At 37.1% G+C, this 19,201-nt stretch overlaps 2 protein-coding genes across 3 annotated transcripts; both read right to left on the bottom strand.

Moving 5' to 3' along the window:
- Positions 1-2: 2 nt before the first annotated feature.
- On the bottom strand, positions 3-18,875 carry LOC145766292 (uncharacterized). 2 transcript variants are annotated; one of them, XM_082577967.1, is made up of 3 exons: positions 18,769-18,875; positions 6,552-6,831; positions 3-6,030 (listed from the first exon to the last, which is right to left on the bottom strand). In XM_082577967.1, the coding sequence occupies exons 2-3, from the start codon at positions 6,714-6,716 to the stop codon at positions 5,188-5,190; spliced, it is 1,008 nt and encodes a 335-aa protein (XP_082434093.1). In that variant the 5' UTR covers positions 6,717-6,831; positions 18,769-18,875; the 3' UTR covers positions 3-5,187. The 2 variants fall into 2 exon arrangements, with proteins under 2 accessions (XP_082434093.1, XP_082434094.1); XM_082577968.1 differs by having other exon boundaries at positions 6,552-6,872; positions 18,769-18,837.
- LOC145766293 (oxaloacetate tautomerase FAHD1, mitochondrial-like) lies at positions 6,763-8,853 on the bottom strand. The gene has a single exon (XM_082577970.1). The coding sequence runs from the start codon at positions 8,832-8,834 to the stop codon at positions 8,187-8,189; it is 648 nt and encodes a 215-aa protein (XP_082434096.1). The 5' UTR covers positions 8,835-8,853; the 3' UTR covers positions 6,763-8,186.
- Positions 18,876-19,201: the final 326 nt, after the last annotated feature.

Here is a 19,201-nt window from a genome sequence, read left to right as displayed (position 1 = left end):
ATATGTTATTTTATTGATTAGAATCCACAGAAACGCACCAGGCGTATGAACATTCAAACACAGATAAGCGAAAATAATACAGTCAAATGTACCTGTCCCAAGCAATCAAACGTGCCGTTTTTTAACAAACATCAAAGACACAAAACCGTTTTCATGTCACAATTAGACCTGGAATTCCAGTGATAAGGGACCGTTCAAATATTACGTAACGCTATCGAGGGGGAGGGGGGCTTATGAAAAGCGTTACGTTAGCGTCACATCGGGGGGGAGGGGGTTCAAGAAAAACGTTACGTAACGCTTACGAGTACGGTAGTTTATTTGTGCTGGCTGGTATCGTCGTTTGGATACTAAATTAAGCTGAAATCATATCCAACAAACAACATATCCAACAAGTATCAACTACGGTACTGTAATTCCATACAGGTTCTAAGTGCTTAAAACCTCGCATTGCGAAATTGCAAGGCAGCATTCTTACATCACAAAGCTTGCTTTGATGTGAGTGAACAACATCAGGGTTGCCAGATGGCCTTTTTTAGGACAAATTCCAAAAATCTGGCCTTTTTAAATTGCAGTTGGCTTAAAAAAAAAATTGATGCAAATAAGGCCAGAAAATTTTGGCCCTTTTTATGGCTGCAAGTTTTGACCGGTTTAGAAAGTATTATTTTAGTAAATTGCAAATAAAAGTATCACTTAAAGCCTGAACTATATCCGTTTTAATTACTAAGTAGAGCAGGGGTGACGAACCTTTGTTTGTTTATCTTTATCCTGCATTGCGGGAAAGCGGACTTGAGCGCTATGCATCGGTGTACGCCTTCCGACGTACACCTGACCCACGCTGCAGCTGACGGCAATGTCTGTTTCCGGTTGTCTACTCTATTTATCACTTAAATTTGGTACTACCCATTACTCGAAATCGATCACTGGGTAGAGGCAATTATCGTAAAGTTTCTTGCCCAGAGAAACAACAGCAAGTGCGGGTGGCTAGAGTCGAACATGCAGGCTCTCGACTGTGAGCCCAACGCGCTAACCACTCGGCCGGTCGCGGGCCACTTTTTGCGGTCGCGGGCCACTTTGTCAATTACTCATGAGTTATCGGGCCACACAACTTTTTAATCGCAACCTACTATGAAATCTTTTAGAAGCGACTCAAGATATTATTCATGAAAAGTAACAAACGGCGGATGGAAGTAATAAAACCAACACAGTTGAAATAATCTTACGCAGAATCGAAACATACAACAGTAAAAAATAATAACAAATCAACTTGAGCAAAAAGGATAGAGCAACAGTACTTGCACTGATAACGAAGACAGTTTAATTTTCGAAGCGTTTGCTTACATATGAGTATGACTTCTTCTTTTTTTGGCTCTATTCTTTTTACTCAAGTTGACTAAATGTTTCGACCATTATGCTTCGAAACAACAAATCAGTTAGTGAAATTTATTTTTCAAACAACAAACAAAAGCCCATGCGAATCATACAGCTGAAGCTATCTAATGCAGCATTGAAGCATAAAATATTAAAAAATAACATTGAAGCATAGAATTTTTTTGCTTAGTGGGATTTTTGGAAAGTTTTTTACAAGGTGAAGTTGGTGAATAGTGTTTCACAACTTTACCTTATAGCTTTCCTATTTTCTAACTTTAAACCCTGAAAGTTAGTGTTTAGGGCAAGAAAATAGCAAAAGAAAGGTGTACCAGTAAAGGCATAAAACAGTTTTGAGATGTCTTTTGCCCTTAATGCATGAGCGATTGTCAAATTGTTTTGCGAGCCGCACAAAATTCTTTGACGGCCGCATGCGGGCCGCAGGTTCGTCACCTCTGAAGTAGAGATTAGAGAATGTGTTAGCTGTGGACAGGGTGGTTCTATTGAGTTGAACCGGGTGGGCTACTAAACGTTTTCAGTAGGTAGCCTACATAACGTTTTAATTCCAAAAAAAAGATACTGTAGCTAAAATTTCATGTCTCAAACGTAAGCTTTAGGTGCATACAAACCAAGATATTTTATCAGCACGTGTTTCCACATCATAACTTTGATATAAACTGGCAAAACGGGCTTTGTAATGGAAAAGCGTCACGTGGGGGAGGGGGGGGGGGGTTGACAAAAACGTTACGTTGGCGTCACATGGGGGAGGGGGGTCAAAAATTCGGAAAAACAGCGTTACGTAATATTTGAACGCTCCCTAAGTTTGAATCTCACCAGTCTTCAGCAGCTAAGATTTTATGAGTTTCATTATTTATTTCATAACGAAACGGAGATACTGGTATGTCCAAACGCACTGCAATAAGGAGCAAAGGAATTTTAATTCAAAAAGAAATATTTCTTTCGAAAAGTCCTCGTCAAAACTGCAAGAACATTCTAGTTTGCATGAGTAAATTTTGTCATCTTGTTCAAGAAATATAAGACAGATATTTTCAGCGCGCAATTTCTATCCCTAAACTGAAACCACAAAATGAGTATTCCCCGTCAGTGGGGTGATACGGGTTCTGACCAGAAAGAACTTCATATTTGAAAACTTGCAAAACATTCCACAATTAACCAAGGAAAATGTAAAGCCATGAAAGTGTGGGGGGTATTTGAAACAAACGTAGTTTCAAATATTTGATATATATAAGCAGGTGGGTTATACATCGAAGAAAATGCTGTTGCTGCTATCGTGAAGGCAACCTACAATGGGAAACTCTATTATGGCTATACCTTTACTGCATCGGTTAACACTACCAACATTTTTTAAATCCATAACTAGAGAATCCCTAACGTTGCTACAACGTGTTGTCGGTGCAAATCATCAAGCAGTAAGCTAAGCTTTTTAAACAAAGGTTATTTCTTGTGGTCACCCATTTCAAAAAGTAAATTCAAACGAAAATAAAATGAACAAACAAGGCACCAATTGTTTCGGCTCCATCGGAACACTAGCTCACTGTTTATGACAAAACAGTTGAATTGAGAACTCAATCTCTGGCGCAGCGACGTGTGAAACATACCAACCTAAAAACTGCCATATCTGTTCTCTTAAAATGTCAAGCACATAATTATGTTTCATAACTGGGAATTGGGATTGTGTATGAAGTAAGGTTTTTTATCACAATCAACAAATAGAGCAGACATTCCGGGCCCGATGAAAAGGGTTGATAACCGGATGAGGGTATTGACTGTGTTATCACAAGCGGAGAAGCCTCAATCACTTGGAGCACCGGTTACAAGCTACAGACGCATTTGTCCAGTGTCCACATGACACTAAAAAGCGATTTGGGTTTGCAAACCCCGAAACCTAAGGAGGCGCAACGACCGTCCCCAATCAAAATTATTTGCCACTTTTTACAAGAAACTTAGTTTAGAAATTTGGGAGTTGTTAACTGCTTCCAATATTCGGCAGCTGTCTTCAACAAAGACTATTAATATTGTACGATTCATATAATAATCTGTTGCACGGAAAGTTACACATGCTAATAATAATGTGGTTATAATCTCACGCAAACGATTACAGCAAAAATGAAATCTGGTTCCAGAAACGTCAAAAATACACCAACGCAACTCCAACAAGAAAATCACCGTATGCCTTCTTTACACCAAAGAACTTGGCTGGTAGCACTTTCAAAGGCAGCATTTGCTCAGAGGGATTGTTCAGACCAAGAATATGCAGCGAGTCATGAAAAACTCCAACCTTGGACAAACACAAAAGGGCAAAGTACCTGGCCGTCTCTGACGTCACCTGCTTGACAATTCGAACTGATGCTAACATCACAAAGCGTGCAACATCATAATAGGTATCGATGACGCACAAGTGAAAGGAAATTCTAACTACTTCCGGATTTCCAGCTAATACCCCACAGAGGGTCGGCGTACAAGGAAGCTTGTTGTGATCTTTCACCCCAGCCGGAAGTTCATCCTATGCATACGTCCTTCTTGGGTGGTTCCTACTTAGCACAAACATCACAAGCACTAATTGTGAGGTTGGTTGAACACATGACAAGTCATGGCATGAACATTTAGCTGTTGCTTGGGGTTGTGATTGGCCTGTAAATAACTGCAGGACGAAGACACCGCGCTTAAATTGCTACCAATCTGCGACCTGATTTTCGCACAAGAAACTTATTGCCCATCATTTCAACACAAAGTAGCCACAACATGTAGAACACGATATTAATTAAACTACGTGGATTAATAATACCTAGCGTTATATAATAGCACAGTTAAACATATAAAATTAATATAAAACGTTAATAACGAAGTGCAAGGTTGAACTCTATATTTAAGGAAATTTTGTTAATTTTGCGTCCATAGTTGTTTTAAAACCTCTTTTCAAAAGTGCAACGCAAATAGGAGACAATTTGCAGTTAGACGAGCAATCAATGGCTCTTCTAATCAGAACGGATACTTCCATAGTAGAGGCGCACCACACAGCTATCAAAATTTAACCGAAATCAAATTTAGATAAAAATCGCCAGCGTTGAGAACAACAGAATTAATCCAATTTACTCAGTCAAAATTAAAAGAGGTTGAAAAATAATGGCTTCTTGTAGAATATTTGCGACTTAGATTTAGAGGCCGACATCCCACCTGACAATAAATCTAAAAGCAAAATGGGTTGAAATCTTTCTAATCACCAACTTTTTATGATAAAAAAGGGCAGCATTGCGTATAAGGACATAAGCTGCTCGTAAGCTAAACCACATTTGCTTGCGTGAAAAAAAACAATCTAACTAAAAACACTAAGAAATCTGTGCAAGCCGACATCGTAAGGTTAAGCATGATTACAATTATTTTTTAAATTGACCAAAAAAGTCAGAAATCATTTGCATGCCCGCTCTATGCAATGATCGCATTCAGGATATTTCAAACGTCCCAACTCGACAATAAAATCTATGTCTAAAAAATAAACTAATAATTGAAGAAATAAACAGAATTTAAATGAAACAAAAAGAAGAAAAGTTTTAGTTAAGCAAAATTCAGCGTTGTCAGTTATGCCTGCTGCAATGGCAACATATTTGTTGCACCTCACATAACGACTCGTTATGCTGCACCAAGCGCCACCGCCTCTTAACTGATCAATAATAACTGCACAAAAAAGAAAATAATTATTAATTCGAGCAAATCATGATTAAGATGTAGACAAAACAAATTCAACGATAGAAGGTCAAAACATTTCGTCGTAACAAATGAGGATGCTACATTGCCCTATAGAACTTAGTCGTCAATCAACATAGGCTCTGAGAGTAGAAACTCTTGAGGTACATCAACAAGTTCTGGAAAATTATGAAACAATTCTTCCTTCACATTCACCAACAGAGGAGGAGGATGAATCAGTTCAAAGTCTCTTGATGCCATGTCAGGTTTGGGATGTTCTAGTTCTACCTGCCGCAAGTCAAGTAGTGGTTTGCTTTGTAACAATTCACTGCCAGGATCTTGCAGAAGAGGAACGGTTTGTATGAGTTCAACCTCTTTCAAAACAATCTCTGGGACCGATTGCAACAATGTAGTAGGAAGGAGCTGCATGTCCGGAAGGTTGTTCTCCAACTCTGTTGTACGAAGAGAAATCTCAGGAGAACTATGTTCTAGTATTGAAGGAATAGAGTTGGAGATAAGTGGGACGCTTTGTTCCAAAGCGACTGGGGTGTTGTTGGACAGCAATGGCGTGTTTTTCATTAACTTAGGTTTACGTTTATTGGCGATGATCGGTACCGACTTTTCAAGAACATTGTCAATCCCTTTCGAAAGTTGTGGTTTTGCCCAAACCAAAGAGCTCCTCGATTTCTTTTCTGAAAATGTTGGTTGCTTTTCAATCTCGATGGTTGTGTTTTTAGGATCATTCTGAATGACGGGAACGGTTTTGTGAAACTCGGTGCTGTTTGGGTCATTTATAAGCACAGGATGGTCGATCGATAAGCTCGTATGTTGTGGATCATTTGACCACACCGGAGTCCTCCAAGAGAAAAACTGTTTTGCAACTTCTATGACGGGAACAGAAACAGTCAGATCAAAATTATTGCTTGCTTTAATGGGGATTCCAGCAAAATATGACATGAACGCCTGGAAAAGAATTATATTAAATCATATCAATTCTGAGAAACTGGAGAAAAATCACAGCAATACCATTACGACTTAAGTTGTAAATCATGATTAAGCAAAAAGCAAAACTTTTTCAAAAAATACTGACAACGTCAATTGCAATGTACATGACTGCTTCGGGTCTGCTACTATTCGGTGAGTCCGATTCGGTGAGTTCCTAACCTCTAACCCTAAAACGGCAATGACAATTAGGCTACGGTACCCGATAATTTAAAAAAAAAATTGAAAAAATCCCCCGTTAAGGGATCGGACTCACCGAATCGGACTCACTGAATCGGACTCACCGAAACAGGCCATTCCGGACTGCTTCATATACGTCATAAATATTATACATTTATACAAACAGTTTGGCATTCACCTAACAACTATACGCTACTCATTAGACTACACATTTTAATCAGTGATCAGAGACAATCGTCAGTGAGATTCAATCCACAGTTTCACAAATGGAAGGCAATTAAAACGGTTGAAACTAAAGATACCTTTTTCATGACAGGATCTTCACGGGAGTAAGATGATTTGGAATGTTTCATTCTTGGTATAGAAACTTGAATCTCGGTATCAGTAACCTTGAGGTCGGGAGGAAGATTTATTCTATAAGACACTTTTCTGTCTCCTCTCCCTTCATAGGGATTGTAATTCGCCATGTTTATGTCAACACTTAGGTCTCAATGGCAGTGATGACAATCTTCACAATTACTTCTTGAGAAACAATTTTCTCTTCTCTTCAAACAACGCCGCCTTCCACAAAGTGAGCCATGCCTTAAATAACAGTATACTGAATTTTGCTAGTCTGTAAGTTCCTGTGAAACATTAACATACAAGATTTTAAAATTAGTATATTCTCTAATAGAAGCGGCAAATTATAGTTACTTGATACTCATGTGTTCCACTATTTTAGTCACGTGCACCACATACTGTCATTTGTCAACAAAACACACATACTGCAAATAAATTATATAAAGTGAACACCTTGAATGAAAAGTTCGACTCAGTATGAAAAATATCAAATAAATTATCGATTATATGAGCATTAATAATAATTTATTAGTCATACAAAAACGAGCATGTTCATCCATCATGTCACGTTGTCACCAAAGTGCAAAGCAACTTATTTTTGTATTATAACCGTGTTCCATATTGCATTAGTGGCTATCTAAAGTAAAATATCAGAAAACAAACACAGTGCCAATGCCATTGATCAGAGCCAAAACTGTGTTGGCGTGGTATCTATAATAACAATTGAGTATTTGTTGCACTAAAATGGTCTATGATGTAGGAATGTACATCAAATATGCCATGGTCTTTTTATCTTCTGCAGCAATGAAATGATGTGAGACACTCAACAAAGAAGAATTAACAAAATGTGAAAATCTTTCTTACGTAGCAAGTAACAATTGGCTACTCATAGTTAGCAATACTAAAGTAAAGCTGCTATTGTGGCATTATGTTAATTTGTTTCTATACACAACATATTTTATAGAAGCAAACTGGTTACAATGCTTGGTCAGAGCAACTCATAACTTTACTTTGACCAATCTGAGGCATTGCATATTGTCTTCAGAATAACTAAGCATATTCTATGTAAGTTGTGAGCTATAGTAATTCATGGTGCTAATCTTGATCTTTTCAGAAGTAATTTTATGCCAAATCAGCTTTGAAGTTCATATTTCATATTTTCATTGGATGCATAAATTAACAAACTTCTTTTATGATAGCAGTTATGCATAGGCAGAAAAACCATGAATTATTGTTATTCATGAAATGCACATGAGATTTGCCTACTCACTGCGCATGGAATGGCCCGTTTCGGTAAGTCTGATCCCTTAACAGGGAATTTTTTCATTTTTTTTTTTAAATTATCGGGTACCGTAGCCTAATTATCATTGCCGTTTTAGGGTTAGGGGTTAGGAACTCACCGAATCGGACTCACCGAATAGTAGCAGACCCCACTGCGCAGGTGCAGGAAAGAATCAAACAGACCAAGAAAACATTATATATACCTAATTTGCCATCAGTGAAAAGTCCTGAATGGCAATTATGTTAATGACAGTTAGAGAGTTCGGCTAAAAGAATAAAAATGAAATTGCAATTTTCATTTAAAAGTCAAATTATCTTTATTGCACTTTAAATTTCATGGAAAGCAACGAGTCAATCCCACATTCCATAACATCACCGCTGACAACAGGCCCGACACCTTGTGGGGTTCCTGTGAGCACCACGTCTCCTTCTTGTAATGTCATAATATTGCTTATGAAACTGATTAAGTATGGTATATTGAACATCATATCGGACGTAGAACCACTTTGTCTTTCTTTTCCATTTACATTAAGCCACAAGTTTACTTTATGGGGATCCTGGATCTCCTCTGCTGCAATAAATCGACTTATGGGGCAAGCAGTATCAAAACCTTTAGCCAAAGACCATGGTTTTCCAGCTTTTTTGGCTTTATCCTGCCAGTCACGAGCTGTCATGTCGAGTGCAAGCACGTAACCTCCAACATAGTTAAAAGCTGCATCTTCTGAGATACATGAACCATCTTTTGAAATTACTACACCTAATTCCACTTCATGGTGTAGGCTGGTGCAGCTAGATGGAATGACCACATCACAACCTTCCATCACATAAGATGATGTTGGTTTTAAAAATATTAGGGGTTCCTTTGGAATCGGGTTGCTCAATTCCGAACAATGATCTTTGTAATTCCTCCCTACACAAACAACTTTTCTTCCCCATTTGCAAAATTTTGTTAAGTTTTGCTGCATTGTGATGTTTCAAAGCCTATAAATGTTAAACCTGTAACAAAGCATGCACAAAAGAGAAATAAATTATTTTTATGAAATGCTACAAATACCTGCTTATTGCAAAAATACATATATGGGTAAGTCTTTGTCAACTTGACCAAGCTATGTAACCCATGGTCTCAGATTTTGATGAAATTTTGACACTTTGTGGAGCAAGTCATTCTGAGAAAAATAATACCAATCTCAGCAAAATCGGTTCAGCGGTTTTCGAGATATGGCCATTTGAAAATGAGCTATTTTTGCGTTCGCTCAAGCATGAAATTAGTGAAAGGTTGGTACGAAAAATTTTAAACGTAAATAAAACATACACCATTAATGTTACAAACTTCAAATTTTGTGAGAACTTAAGTTTGGTTAAAGTCAACACATTTACAAACTTTCAGCAATTTTGGTCATGGTTGAATGATTTTGAAGACAAGTTAATATTGTTGTGGAATTGAAATCAATCAACCGTGACGTAACTTCCAAGCACTATACTGAAAAAGGCCCCTCTTCAATTTTTTCGAGTAATACATCATATGAAAGGTCTTGACTTCCCCTATACAGTGAAACAAAGATATCTTTGTGTATTTGAGAAAATCTAGGCGTAGTAAGTTGAAATGTACCATATACACAAAATGGCTAAATTGATTGTTTTTATAATTGTTCAACAGTGCTTTGCTTCCCTTTTTTCCAATTATGCACAAAATATATACATTAGTAGGCATAATAGGTTAGTTGAAAGCTTTGAATATCTTGCTTAGTCAATTAACCATACTATGACTACTGAAAATCAAAGCAAAGATTATTGAAATTCAATGTGTAAAATGTTTCACTTGGAACTGTTTTTTAATGAATGTATATAGTTTAATGCCAGAAGGAAATAAAACCAAGAATACTAATAGAGAAGTGGCTCTTTTTACCTGGTCCAAAGATGCAATTTAATCAACAAAAAAGGTTATATATCTTGCTTTGAGAAGTTTTAAGAAAAACATAACGATATATCAAAAAATTCGTCAGCAAAGGATAATTATATTGAACTCTCATTGCAGTTTTGAACCATGATAACTTTTGGGCTGCTTTTCAATTTATATTCCCAATTTAAATAATTAGGTCAAACTGGATATTAATGTATATATATAATATATTCCAAAGCATATGTGTGACAGAAATTAATTATATTTATTAGCTGATTTCCAATGAGTTTGAATTTGTTGCAAACATTGCATGGAAAATTAGTATTGGCCTCGAGTAGTTGCAAGGGTTGGACTGTCTACAACACACAAAACATGTTCAAAAGGGATCCAACATTCATCTTTTTCAGTATCGCACAACAAAAGTTTGATGAGATCTTGATAGGACTTATCCAGGCGTGCAGCATCTATCAACAAAATAATGTTTTGATGTATGCCTTGTATGGTACACACACAAACAGAGTGTATCCCTGAACATCCAGCAGTTACACACCATTTAGGATGCAATGTGCAAAATTTCGAAAAGCTAACTTTGTCTGCTGGATATTTCTCTCTGAAGGCTGTGTGTAGTTCTCTTAAAGTTGAAAGTATCAATCTTTTTTATTGGTAAACATTGTTTTGAATACTAATTCGATCACTCATTCCAGCCATAATTCAGGTGAACTCATCATCAAAATAAAAGCTTTAAACAATCTCTACAATAGCTGAATCAAGGATTTTTGCCTTTCTAGGAGGTGGTAGAGATAAAATGCCTTCAGTTTTTAGTAAGTTTCGAGCCTTCTTCACCATGCATTGTGACACGTCAAAGTATTCCATTGTTTCCTGTCGATTCCAGTTTGATGGAACCATTGTCAAAATTCGTATTTTTTCTGCTCTGGTAGTTTCATCATAATCATAACCCATCGTCGGTTTGTTCCCCACTAGTGGGGGTGGCCGATTGTTTCCGCGCAGCAATTGTCTTAATCCCTTTTCTCCATTTCACCCTGTCCCTTGCATCTTCCTCCTTCAGTCCGACTTTTTTAAACTCATCCTTCACTTGTTGTTTCCACGTTCTTCTTGGACGACCGCGCTTCCTCTTCCCATCCACCTTTAGATCTAGTGCCTTTCTAAGAATACTTCCTTCCTCCCTCCTTATCACATGTCCATACCATCTTACTCCATTTGCCCTTGCCAGTTGGTCTATGGTCTCTCTCATCTCTAGCATATCCAACAATTCTTCAGACCTTTTTTCCCTTCTCGTTTTCACCCCACACATTGCTCTCACCATTGACCTTTCCGTTCTTCTCAGGATTGCCAGTTCACTCTCTCTCAATACCCATGTCTCGCTACCATATAGCATTGCAGGCCGCACACAGCTCCGATATACTTTTCCTTTCATCCTTAGTGAAAATTTTCTGCCGTACAACATTTCCCCACATTCCCTGAACTTTGCCCAGCCCAATCTTGCCCTTGTTGTCACCGCTGCTTCACATCCACCACTTCCATCTATCCGATCACCCAGATAACAGAAGTCTGTCACTGTTTCGATGCCATGGCAGAACTCATCATCATGGCCTTCCACTTCATTCCTTCCTTTACTTTCTAATTTGTTAATTTTTTCTTTCATTTTTTTTATAATTTCATTCAAGGCACTGACATCTTTTGTAAGTTGAATGCTAGTACTTTGTGTTGCATTATCACTGTCAAAGATGCCTTCGGATGGAACGTTCAATACTGTTGATAGACGTTTTCCATATTCATTGTTGATTTCATTTAATTTTCTCTTTCCGTATGAGCGTCGCATATGAGGTCATTGAGGTGGGATTGAGTGAGTTTTATTTGGCATCAAAAGAATAAGCAATGAACTCACGTATGATTACACTTTCAACTTTGATACCAAGTACAGCAACAAAAGCATCAATCAAGGAAACTTTGTAGCAGCCATGTATGATGAAAAGTGGTACCGGTATGTTGGAGTAACTTTGGAAGTTGACACAGAAAACAGTGACATCTTTGCAAATTTTCTGCACGCTAATGGACCGTCTCCATCTTTTCATTGGCCAAGAAACAAAGACGAATGTTGGATCCCTTTTGAACATGTTTTGTGTGTTGTAGACAGTCCAACCCTTGCAACTACTCGAGGCCAATACTAATTTTCCATGCAATGTTTGCAACAAATTCAAACTCATTGGAAATCAGCTAATAAATATAATTAATTTCTGTCACACATATGCTTTGGAATATATTATATATATACATTAATATCCAGTTTGACCTAATTATTTAAATTGGGAATATAAATTGAAAAGCAGCCCAAAAGTTATCATGGTTCAAAACTGCAATGAGAGTTCAATATAATTATCCTTTGCTGACGAATTTTTTGATATATCGTTATGTTTTTCTTAAAACTTCTCAAAGCAAGATATATAACCTTTTCTGTTGATTAAATTGCATCTTTGGACCAGGTAAAAAGAGCCACTTCTCTATTAGTATTCTTGGTTTTATTTCCTTCTGGCATTAAACTATATACATTCATTAAAAAACAGTTCCAAGTGAAACATTTTACACATTGAATTTCAATAATCTTTGCTTTGATTTTCAGTAGTCATAGTATGGTTAATTGACTAAGCAAGATATTCAAAGCTTTCAACTAACCTATTATGCCTACTAATGTATATATTTTGTGCATAATTGGAAAAAAGGGAAGCAAAGCACTGTTGAACAATTATAAAAACAATCAATTTAGCCATTTTGTGTATATGGTACATTTCAACTTACTACGCCTAGATTTTCTCAAATACACAAAGATATCTTTGTTTCACTGTATAGGGGAAGTCAAGACCTTTCATATGATGTATTACTCGAAAAAATTGAAGAGGGGCCTTTTTCAGTATAGTGCTTGGAAGTTACGTCACGGTTGATTGATTTCAATTCCACAACAATATTAACTTGTCTTCAAAATCATTCAACCATGACCAAAATTGCTGAAAGTTTGTAAATGTGTTGACTTTAACCAATCTTAAGTTCTCACAAAATTTGAAGTTTGTAACATTAATGGTGTATGTTTTATTTACGTTTAAAATTTGTCGTACCAACCTTTCACTAATTTCATGCTTGAGCGAACGCAAAAACACCTCATTTTCAAATGGCCATATCTCGAAAACCGCTGAACCGATTTTGCTGAGATTGGTATTATTTTTCTCAGAATGACCTGCTCTGCAAAGTGTCTAAATTTCATCAAAATCTGAGACCATGGGTTACATTTTCCCTTTTTTCTGGTCAAGTTGACAAAGACTTACCCATATATTATTATATATACATTGTTTTCCTGCAACAAAAACATTAACATCTGTTGATAGCCTAGATGTTGACTGTTGCGGTGCACTGTTTAATTTTGCAAGTATAATCTACATTTTATAGCAGGGCTTTGGAGCCGGCATAAAAATGAAACTAGTCCAGCTCTGCAAAGCTCTCTTCTATCAGAGCACAGCTCCAGATTTTGAGCTCTTTCATACTAGGCCTACTGCTCCAGCTCCATTATTGTATTTTCTCGATATACGACTTCATTAATAATTTCCCTCGATCAGTAATCAAACTAAATTTAAAGTCAAACTACGAAATAGCTGACACACAAAAATTATCCAACTGTAGTGTAGACAGATCCAACTATTAAAACTATCAACGAGGAGAACTTAAACCCAAATTATTTAACAACCAAAAGTGCAATTAAAGAGCACATCGCCTCTTGAAACGTGCACTGACAATGTATCGATCGACCATTTTAAAATCATCTCTCTAGGTCAGGGGTTCTTAACCAAGAAGGATGGATCCAGGGGGGTGCACACCCCCCAAAAAAATTTCAAACCGCTATTATATTACTTTATATTTTGATAGATCATAGCATTTTATATCAGCATGTAACGAATTGATGCTGCGTAGACATAGGCGCCAGGTTTTGAAAATTGCCGGGGGGGCAAACTTTCTAGCCGACTGATAGCTTACATTCAAAATGCTGATGTTTGTTTGTTAGCATTGATGTTTGTTTGCGTCTATCTGCCATTGTATATCGCCAAGCTTTATAATGTAGGTTCAGGCCTCGAAATTCACGGCGGACATGTCTGCCGTCACAGCATGTGATGTCCGCGGGAAGTACCATCTAGATCGGTCATATTTGTCCGCCGAGAAATAACGCAAAACTAGCGATACAAATCGTCATTGCATAGCACGAACAATTGCTGCAATAATATATTTTCCAGCGCATTCTAGCGCGCATGTAGAAAATGTGAATACTGTATCCCTTAGCTTCCATTCAAGCAGGAAAACTTTCGATTTTTACGTTGCTTCAACGATTGATGACATTGAATCAGCGTAACAAAGGTGAATTCTTCGCTAAGAATCGATAGGAGTACACTAGTACAGGTACTTCTACACTAATCACGCGCAATTTAATTCAAGTTTTACGTCACAATGTCTGGCTTTGATCTCCGAGTAATAATGATACGGCAAGGTTGGTTAGCCTACTAAATTAGATTATACGAGTAGGCTATTACAGCAAGATGCAACAAAATTTTTTAAGTTTTGGTATTACAGTAAGAAAGAAAAGACCCAAGGAAAATCCACTTTCGCTCACATGACACGCAAAAATAAACTTAAGGAAAAAAGCCTGTGAAACTTTGCACAGCAGAAAATAGTAGCGTTGGTGTAGAAATTTTCCGACTCCTGCCCAGAGTATTGTGACGCAATAAGCCACATGACCTCGTTCGGGGGAAGTTAATCAGTTATGCGGCGTATTGCAGCTACATGGCGCTTTGACTCTTCAAGCGCAAGTCGTTGGTCTGATGAAAGCCTTTCAGAGTGACTTTACTGATTTTTTAAAAAGCCTTCTAAAACCGTAGTTATAGTTCTGAAATGGCGAAGAATTATTATCAAGATAAAGTGATTAAGCATGACGATCGACGGCTAAAACTGGTGTGTCCGCCGAGATAGCTGCTCAGACCGGACATGTTTGGCCGCCGTCAACTAAAACGAATTTCGAGGCCTGTAGGATACTTCGAATTATATGCTGGTCACTTTGAACTTTAGCTCTTAATACGCGTAGATACTAAACTGAGCAAACTGCACCTCGTTATTGACACTCCCAAGAAAAAACAAAGCAGAAGAAATCAAGAAAAACGTTTTTCTATCATTGTTACTATGCTTCAACGGCACCATGCTGGCGTTTATCAGCTGCCGTACTTCTGTTTCTTTTGTTATCTCAGGAGCAGCGCTCTTGTTGCAACAAGTAGATCTTTTAATTGAGATCGATCCGCAATGAAGGTCAAACTGACGCAAATTTGAACTTACAAACATTTGCTTTAGAATTTTTTAAAAATAATTTGCGGGGGGGCAGCCACCCCGAGCTAAATTTACGGGGGGCGCCGCCCCTCCGGAGTCGGCGCCTATGTGTGTAGATTATGGAATGTGTACCAATGGAAATAATCATGTGTTTTGTACTACTCATGTTTTTAAACTTTAAAATATTTCTCAAAATTTCATCACGTTCTTGAATTTTGTTATACCATACCGTAAGTGTTTTTTTTATTTATGCTTGTTTTTAAGACTTGATTTTTCATGCACACTTTCTCCGTTTTCAGGTCTTTATTAATATTAAACAAAAACATTTGTATTAACAAAATGAATGCTTATCAGTATGCCAAATACAGCCGAGACACATGCCGACAGTGCCACACTGATGGACCTCCTTGAATGAAAATAGATTTCAGCAGCACCCCCCCAAAAATTAGACGCTGGATCCATCCCTGTTAACCAGAGGTGCACGCACCACTAAGGGGTACGAGACCTGTGTCTAGGCGATGCGGGGATGCTGAATTATCAAGGCTTGTTATAATACAACGTAAGAAGCAAAGTTGTTTTACCAGGTTTCAACAAAAATGTCTAAATGTAGGCCAGTATTACTTTTCAGCTAATCCTAGGAGAGGTGTGAGAACTGGTTGGTAATTTCAAGGTGGTGCTGACAAGGCATAAGGTTAAGAACAGCTGCTCTAGGCAGATCTGATTTTCAGACTAAGATTATAAATGAAAGCCTTAAGAATCAAACGTAACATTCGTAACAATCCATCTCTCAACCTCTATTTTGTTTGGCAGGAAGTGGTAATCCGTTTCTCAACCGGCAGTTATTCGCCGGTGGCTCATTGTTCCTTTTGTGTGTGTTCTAATTGTTTGTCAAATGCCTGTAGTTTTACACCTCATGTGATCTGTTTCCCACCAATAATTTACTCTTAATCATTCTTGTATCATTTGTTTAGTTTGTGCTTTTCAGTCCGGAGTGTCTTACAGTTATAGTACAAAGTCAAGTTTATCTTACAATTTTTCATTTTATGTAAATTGCAGATTTTAATTCCTGATGAGGACACATGTACATGTGGAAAACGTTTAAGTTATTATGTTGTGTATTTTGTTTTGTGTATAATACATTATGTTAAACCCGCTAAAGTTACTTTGCTTGTCTATGGTTCAAAAAAGCAAACTCTCTACCAAAGCTTTATTATTAAAAATACCAGTCAATAGTTATACACTTATACAATACAGCATATATAAATTTTGTGATAGGTTGCTGTTAAATTATGTGAAATCAGCCAATAGCAATAGTTTCTCATGAAATGAATTGGAGCTGGAGCTGTCTATCAAACAACTTGCTCTCCAGCTCCATCTGAATTTTACATACAGCTCCAGTGCCTTTTGAAAATGCAAAGCTCCGGGACTCCGGCTTGAAAGCTTTAGTTCGTAGTTTTTGTATAATAAAAATTGATTTTGAATGTGTTACTTTTAAATATGTTCATTGTCACAATGTCACATGTCATCCACAACTACAAATGTCTAGATTTAGTTTATAACAGAAGTTCCAAGACAGACGAAAAATATTGTTTTTGTGTTTAAAAGCATTCCATCGTATTTTCCGTCTCAAGTTGTAGAAAGATCCCGATATCAATTGAGCAATTGTTCAAACTGGAAAGTGATGTTTTCATGTTTAAATTTTACGACAATTTACTAGCCAGATTGCTTAGAACTCCAACCTTTTTAAATATAGAGCTTCGGTAGAGAGTTTGTCTTGTTGAACCATAGGCATACGAAGCCGAGCAACGTGATCAAGTTTAGCATCTTCAAGTTTATTACATTTATATAAACATAAAACTACGCAACAAATTAAGTATCGAACGTTTTCGACATCACAAGATGTCCTCTTCAGGAATAACATACATACAAATTAACTACATCTGAAAAAATACAATGGTTAACTAAATCTATAAACAGAAAAAGACAAAAAACTGCACAGTACTTCTGACTAGCTCAAACTCAACGATATAGGCTCCACGAGAATCAAAGGTAACTGCATCAAAAGGTGTTAAACAGGTCACATGATATGGTAAAAAGGCAAGGTGCGAAAAAACTAATTTTAAAATACAGAGAGCAAGAAAGACGAGCCGCAAGCATACAATTGTCTGTTTAAAAGTGGATTGTGACGTTATGTACAGGGCTTCCAAGATCTTAGTTTGATACTCAGACCTGCCTCTAGACATGATCTCAAACTGCTTGATAGAAACGTTATTTTGGCATTCTGTACATGAAAAAATGTGATCTTTAATTGCGCTTTTCTGTATAGAATTCAAATTCAGGTGTTCCCCAGCTCTAGTCGATAAATGTCTTGTTGACATACCGATGTATGTCAGGCTTGCATCACGCAAACAACTGAATTTATAAACGACATTAGAACATAAAGCAAAGGGCGTAGGCGACTTCAGCTGAAAATATCTGCCTACTTTGAACATTCTATAAACAGGGTAAATGTCACAATCAAATTTCTTTTTGACAATTTTAGCTAGATTTTTTGAAAATCTTACCGAATCTTTTCCCAAGAATGGTATATCAAAAAAGTTGCTAAAATCGTCTTCTTCGGGTTTATCTTTCGGTTTCGTATCCAAAAAAGTTTTTAATATTTTATCAAAAAAGTATGACGGGTATCCATTTAAATGTAGCATATTTTTCAACTTTTTAGTTTCATTGTGGAACAACAAGTCCGTCGAGCAAACCAAACGGGCACGAGATAAAAGACACAAGATTAATCCAGATTTCCACTTATTTGGGCAAAAAGCATTGTAATTTAAAAGTAGGCCAGTGTTGGTGGGTTTTCTCCAGATTTGTGTGTCAAACGAGTCATGATTTATTTTTACTTCAACGTCTAAAAAGGCAATAGTGTCATCAGATTTTTCAACAGTAAATTTGATGTTTTGATGTTGAGCATTTAAATGTCAACTTTAAATGTCAATGTTTTGATGTTGAGCTTTTTAAATATATATGTCAAAGAGGTTCACGGCCAGTCTACAAGAAATCATGATAATGGTTCTCTAAACCAGGGGTTCCCAACCTGTGGTACGCGAAAGTTTTTCAAGTGGTACGTGGGCAGCTTCCGTTTTTTTATTATTAAATTTTGTTTATCTGGTTTTGTTTACAAAACAAAAATTCCCGAAGCCTATTCTCATTGTTACGTCACTATTCTTGTTGTTTTGCATCATTACGATCTTCAAAATACAGGTCATGTCAATTGTCAACAAGGAGCACAGTTGCTTTGAAAAGCCGTACAACGCTGTGGGACAGTGGGCGTTGATTATGTCAAATCATTGCTCTTGATAGATATCCTCTACTGTTTTATAGCTTCTTCTACAACTAACATTGAATAATCTAGTTGTAAGCTAAAAATAGATCGAAATAAAATGTTCAATAATGGTCACAAGGAATGTTCTCCAATAAACTTCTGGTTCAGTATGGCCTCTTCATATTCAAAGCTAACTTTCCATGCTGTTCCACAGCTTGGCCATGTACCGTACTTCTAGACTAGCCTACCTAGTCTAGAAGTAGGCCTACATGACCTAAGGTAGTCTAGATCTAGAAGTATATATATACATTACTTAGCCTTGTTGAAGTCTAGGCGACGTCCTGCAGTAGAATTGTTGTACCACGCAACGCAATAACTGCTTTATTGGGATTGTAATCCGGTATTGTGGGACCATCTAACGACACTAAATTGTTTCAACTGCTCGCTGCTCAATAAATTGTTTCAACTGAACTGCATACCGTCTTTTATAAAACCTGACGATTTATACCATTATGATGTCACCATTGAGAGTGTGAAGTCATTAACACACAGCGGGAACATTTCTCCACTATGAAGAGACGTGTTTTCCCCTCGGATATCAACTAACCTAGTTCTCCTTTTTAACAATGATTAAATGTCCGACAACATTGAATCAACAAAAAACGACAATATTGCCAGCCGGTGCAAATTATCACCTTCGGATTAACACTTTGTTGTAAACATTAAACGTCGAGAATAACAAATAA

The sequence above is a fragment of the Aplidium turbinatum genome, chromosome 3, assembly GCF_918807975.1.
Source record: "Aplidium turbinatum chromosome 3, kaAplTurb1.1, whole genome shotgun sequence".
Lineage (NCBI taxonomy): Eukaryota > Metazoa > Chordata > Ascidiacea > Aplousobranchia > Polyclinidae > Aplidium > Aplidium turbinatum.
Note: the sequence above shows the minus strand (reverse complement) of the source record. Positions and strands in the feature narration are given on the sequence as shown.

What these genes read in the sequence shown, in the direction of transcription:
- LOC145766292 (XM_082577967.1), bottom strand. Translation starts at nt 6,716, where the DNA reads ATGGCGAATTACAATCCCTATGAAGGGAGAGGAGACAGAAAAGTGTCT. An exon ending in AAGATCCTGTCATGAAAAAG is followed by an intron (nt 6,031 to 6,551) that starts GTATCTTTAGTT and finishes ATTCTTTTCCAG; the next exon opens with GCGTTCATGTCATATTTTGC.
- LOC145766293 (XM_082577970.1), bottom strand. Translation starts at nt 8,834, where the DNA reads ATGCAGCAAAACTTAACAAAATTTTGCAAATGGGGAAGAAAAGTTGTT.